This window comes from Notechis scutatus, chromosome 5 (assembly GCF_049901735.1).
Source record: "Notechis scutatus isolate UNSWTSFEM ecotype Mainland chromosome 5, rNotScu1.2, whole genome shotgun sequence".
NCBI lineage: Eukaryota > Metazoa > Chordata > Lepidosauria > Squamata > Elapidae > Notechis > Notechis scutatus.
Window position 1 is genome coordinate 116,328,712 of NC_142013.1, and position 5,789 is coordinate 116,334,500.

A 5,789-nucleotide genomic window follows, 5' to 3' on the forward strand; every position below is an offset into this window, starting at 1 on the left:
ACATCCTCCTGTCTGGGGGTGGGGGTGGGGGGGCAACTGCAGTGTGATAGCAGTACAAAGGGCAGCGGACTTTGCCTTCGTCCTGGTTCTGCCCAAAATGGTTTTCTTTCTTTTTAACATACAGGTTTCCCATGGTTTGTCAGAAACTGAAACATCCATCACATGTGGAAGACCAGCCTCAGAAAAGACTCAGGCAGTCTTGAGCACAAAGGTTTCCCAGACATAACTGACCCAGAAGAAGTTTTTGTTTTGGAGACGCCACAAGAACAGCGTCCTTCCTTCCTTCCTTAAAGCACTTGCATGTCCCAGGGCCCCACGCCAAGGAAACGCATGCCATGTTGCCTGTGCTCATGCAAAAGGAGCCCTACCCCACAGTGCAGAATGGGAGAAGGAGGAGATATTTGAAAGTTCATCAGTATTTCAGCTCAGATTGTCGGTGTGTGTGTGTGTATGTGGAAGACTGTCATTGTGTTAACTGCCTTGGCATATGCACACACAGTGCTGATTAGTGAGGGAAAACTGAAAAGATCGCATAGAACCTTCTGTGTAAAAGCAATTGCAATGGAAAGATAATGGGGGAAGTTTCAAATATTTACATAATGACGGGATTGTTGCGCCTTGTAATAGAAAAAACAGAACTCCTCAACCTGGGTGACGTGTACATGAAGGCTAATCAAAATGAGTTTTTCTTGTCCATTCTCATTTTGATTTTGCCTGGTGTGGGAACCAAGAAAACAGTCTACCATATGCCTTCCCCAAGAATCTTAAAATATGTATTGTTGCTGGCAAGGAAACGATAAAGGAACATAATTAGGCAATGATGACCCCAAAGCAAACAGATTCTTTCCTGGATGCCACAAGCCATCTGGGCTTGCCTGATGTTTATAGAATCTTCATTAGTGAAGAGCCTCAATAGATAAGAGGCTGGACTGGAACATCAATGGTTGAGATAAGGGCAAGTGGACAACCAATCTGAAGATCCACAAGGGGCTGGGAAAGAACATGCACACACACAGCAGAAACACAGCTTCAGAAAGTGTCAGGCCCTTTTATTAAATTCACAGCATGTTCTTCAGACTTCATCAGACAAAACTTTGCTGTTCTGGATCATTTGTTGTTCCCCAGCCTTGGAAATTTAACAACATGTTATATTTTGGTGCCTGGACTTTTCTGTATGCCATCCTCATTGTCGTACAAAGCAGAACCCTCCTGGGAAACGAGCACAGTTTACCCACCAAGGACAATTCTTACAAATCTTCGGGTGAACTTGGAAATAGGGAGGGAGAGGCCTATTTCAACTTTGAGGCTTTTCTGGAGAACCTGAAAGTGGATTTTTTAAGGAACTTGAACTTATCGGCGATACCTTCACAAGAAAAGATCAAAGAGGAACCACCCCAATTCATGATTGATTTATACAACCGATACACCCAGGACAAGTCCTCCAGTCCCATTGCCAACATTGTGCGCAGCTTCAGACCTGAAGGTATGAGTAGTTTTCAACGGGTAAGCTACAGTGTTTTGAGGTGGCAGTTGGGATGCTAAATTCCATTCACATATGGCTTTTTTTTTTTAAATATTCTCCACTTGTTTTCTTTTATAATGTAAGATATAAAAATGGAAGCTTTAAAAAAGAAGATTGAAAGCACCAATAAGTTATCAATGTAATTTACATAAGTTTCTCAGATGAATGTTAGTACTTCTATATAATTTCTTTAAAGTGCAGGTTGGCAGTTCTGCTAAAGCAGTGGTTCTCAACCTTCCCAATGCTGCAACCCTTTAATACAGTTCCTCATGTTGTGGTGACCCCCACCATAAAATTATGGCTTTCCGATGGTCTTAGGTGACCCCCCCTGTGAAAAGGTCATTCTACCCCCAAAGGAGTCATGACCCACAGGTTGAGAACAACTGAGCTAAAGCATGCAGTGCAGCCGTGAATAATCTCTGGGTGTTCTAGAAACCTCTGGAGTCATGAACATTTGCAGGGGTAGGGTGGGTGGGTCGTGAAACCAAAAGAAAGCCAATGCGATTTCATTTCCTCCTGACCTGTGTGTTCTCCTGAGCCAAAACTGTCTGGCTTTGATAATGGCTAATTAATCTGGCTGAACTGTACATTAGTCTTGGCTATCAGGTGCATCATTTACAGTATTGCCAGGTGGAGTAAAAAGTTTTCAGCTCTGCTCCAGGAGGAAGAGGTCTTTAAGTACTAAATTAAAAAAGAAAAAGAAAAAGCTAGAACAAATGTTAGGATGGGACTATTTGGCTTTTTCGGAGGAGATTCAGAAACAGGTCAATTGACCTAAAAACTGAGGACAAATGCAAGCAGGGCTTAACAGCCTGTCTCCCCAACATACAAGAAACTGCCATTAATTGTGTGCTTGTTTACTAATTTGTTTGGCTTTGTGAAAGAAGTCCCAACCCTGCTCATCACCAAAGGTGGATCAACATGGAACTCTTCTTCTGAAAGGCATTTAATGAACTGATCGATTAACACAGAGCCATCCAAGTGTTACAGATGGTTTAAAAAATGTAATAAACACACAAGTAAGATTATATGGAAGGAGAAAAGATGGGCAAATCTCCCATTCCCCCTTAGATAAGGCCTCCTCTCTGTATCCCACCAACTCAAAGTCACAGATAAAATATTGAACACATCATCAGCAAAAGTACTAAACCCAACATTCACACATTTAGGCAAAGAAACCAGCTAATGCCTCCACTCTCTTTTGATAAACATAGATTTGGAGCCCATATAAAGTGCTAAAGTCTCTAGGAAGCCTTCAAGAGAGTTTTTTTAAAAAATAAAAGTCTACCCAGTTTAATCTTGGCCTTTTGACTACAGCAGAATTTTAGGCTGATAACTTTCCCAATGGATACTAATTGTTCAACCCAAACCATGCAAATTATCCATTCTTTGAAGTTCCCCTAATCTCTTTTTAGACAGAGCCCGTGCAGTGAAACGCTTAATGTTGGGTTAGAACCAAGGAAAGCCTGGTCCGAGGCCCCCTCAGTCATGGTAGCTCATTCAGTGACTTTCTGGCAGGCAGAAAGTCGCTCAGCTCAGCTCGCTCCGCAAAGTTCTTGTGATTAGAACAATATAACTACTTACTTTGCTTACTTATTTTTATTTATTTGGAAAACATTGTCATTTTCTGAGGACGTCTGATTTTTCATTGTGCAAAACTCCTTTCCCTGCAATTTCTAGATGTTATATTTGTAAACAAGAGGGCGGGCAGCCTCCCTTGGTACTTCCTCCCCTTATTTCCCTACAACAGCCACTCTGTGAGGTGAGTTGGGCCTAAGAGGGAAGGCTAAGCCCAAATCACCAAACCAACTTCTATACCTAAACACTCACTCCCAGTTGCTAGTCCAGCACCTTAACCGCTATGTCATTGGGTTTTGTTTTGTTTTTTACATATAGATTTCTTTTTCATCAATAATATTTTATTTTATTTATTTATTCAATTTCTATAGTCACCCATCTCAATCAATGATTCCAGGCAGTTTATAATATGCTGGAAGATATGTCCATTTCCCCATATTTCTAATACTACATTTTACTTATACAGGAATAATTTAATTCCTTTACTTTGTTTCATGTTAGCATTTTAGTAATACTGGTAATGAAGTGTTGAATGTTCAGCATTGGATGTACTAATATTCAGGTTCAAATTCCTTTCTTGCTAGAGAGAGTCAATCATCACAGTGTTTATCATTTTCTCCATCAGATATTTCTTCTCTGTCTTCATTGGAAATAAATCAGAAATATATCTTGCTCTTCAACGTTTCCATCCCATGGCATGAAGAAGTAACTAAAGCTGAGCTGAGGATCCACATTGCATGTCATAAAGAGTGTTTTCCTCCTGTTCATGGAAACGTAGTAATCTATGATGTGCATGAAGGAGATAACTGGGGGGAAGCAGAGGGTGTACAGAACTTCCTTGCCTCCAGAGAAATCCAGGGATGTGGCTGGGTGACCTTTGATGTGTCCAGCACTGTGAAAAAATGGGTCAAGGCAGAAAAGACCGGGACTGTCAACCGGTTGGAGACCGCCGTGAAGAGCTACGATTCAAGTGGTTTCAACTGTGAGCATCTGAACATCAGCGTGGCTCCTGACTCAAACCATCTACCTTCCCTGATATTGTTTTCTAATGACCACAGCAAAAGAGTCAAAGCAAACCACGCAGAGCTTCAGGAAATGGTGGCTCATGAACAGGAGGATTTGCTGAAGAGTTTAGCAAAGGACCATGCTGTCCACAGGCGGAATTCTTGGTCTGTCCACAGGACCCATCACTCCCTGTCCAGAAGCAAGCGAAGTATTGAGCTCAACCATTGCCGGAAAACAACCCTCCATGTGAATTTTAAAGAAATTGGCTGGAACTGGATCATTGCTCCTCCAGATTATGAGGCGTTTCAGTGCAAAGGGGGCTGCTTCTATCCTCTGACTGACAATGTCACCCCAACCAAGCATGCGATTGTCCAGACCCTGGTCCATTACAAAAACCCCAAGAAAGCTGTCAAGGCCTGTTGTGTTCCCACGAAGCTGGAAGCCATCTCCATGCTTTATAAAGATGAGGCTGGGACCCCCACCCTGAAATATGAATACGAAGGGATGAAAGTCGCAGAATGTGGCTGCCGGTAGTATGAGAGGAGGGCCTCTTGTTCATAATTTAAACATGAAGTTGTGAGTGCAGCCCTTTCTCTTTTGAATTTCTCATAGAACGGTACTTGTTGTAAACCAATGACTAAGAATGGAATCACTAATTTGTAGACTGAATCTCCCTCACATAGGTCTTTTTCCCCCTACAATATTTCTTTTATACCCTTACTGTATATTTTTAGGAAGGTATCATTAAAAAAAACCTCTGTCTGTGCCCATCAACTGTACTATAAATATTTGTGGGGACTTATTGACTGCAGAAGCTATTTCCAGAAGACGAACCACTGATCACAGTAGGCCTAGTTGCAGGAGTTCTTGTGACTCTTGTGCCAATATCACATATGCTTACAGAACTGTACTTTTTTTTTTCCAACCCCCAAAGACAGGAAGTGTTTTTCCACATTTCCATCATATAAAAATTATGTAGAGTGAAAGCATTATGAAATACTTTTCTAGCAGTGTAATTATTTTCCAAGCAGTGAAAAAATATTTTAGAAATGATATTGAAATCTGACTACTATAAAGATTACTAAAGTATAATATTTGAACAACTCTGGTACATGAAATGCACTCTGGGAGCTTCCTTTATCCCAAAGGGAGTCTGATATGTTGCCTCTATTCTAAAACTCACCATAGATTTGGTGGGACTGACACCTGTGACATTCCCTACCCTCACCCACCTGCCATAGAGAGGACACTCGAAGTAGGTAGAAAGGAAGGAAGTTAGGACAGGACTGCAAACAAGTTGTTTCATGGAGTAATCCTTGTCTAAATTGTGGGATTCAGCACTCTAAAATGTCATAATCAGTGGTGGACTAAGGCTCACTTGTGCCCTAAGCACTGACAAATCTTGGTGCCCCCCCCCCTCCTCCTTTGCACATACTGTACAAACGAAGCAAGCTTAGGCTACATAAAAGTTTTTGTGGTGCCCCCTTTGGGCCTGGTGCCCTAATAACATGCTCAACGGTTAATACATCACTGGTCATAATGTTCAACTATGCATTCTGGTTGGGTCAAAAAGGTACAGAGGATAGGAGTAGCTAGCTCAATAAAGAAATGAATAAATATAGAGCAATGAAATAGCACTAAATGACATTCCAGAGAAAGGACTATTCCATTATCACAAGGAGAG

At 41.5% G+C, this 5,789-nt stretch overlaps 1 protein-coding gene across 1 annotated transcript; it reads left to right on the forward strand.

The window, feature by feature from the left end:
• Positions 1 to 916: 916 nt before the first annotated feature.
• GDF2 (growth differentiation factor 2) lies at positions 917 to 5,197 on the forward strand. Its single transcript, XM_026688551.2, has 2 exons — positions 917 to 1,483; positions 3,726 to 5,197. Exons 1-2 carry the CDS (start codon positions 1,066 to 1,068, stop codon positions 4,637 to 4,639), a joined length of 1,332 nt encoding a protein of 443 aa, XP_026544336.2. The 5' UTR covers positions 917 to 1,065; the 3' UTR covers positions 4,640 to 5,197.
• The last annotated feature ends 592 nt before the right edge of the window (positions 5,198 to 5,789 follow it).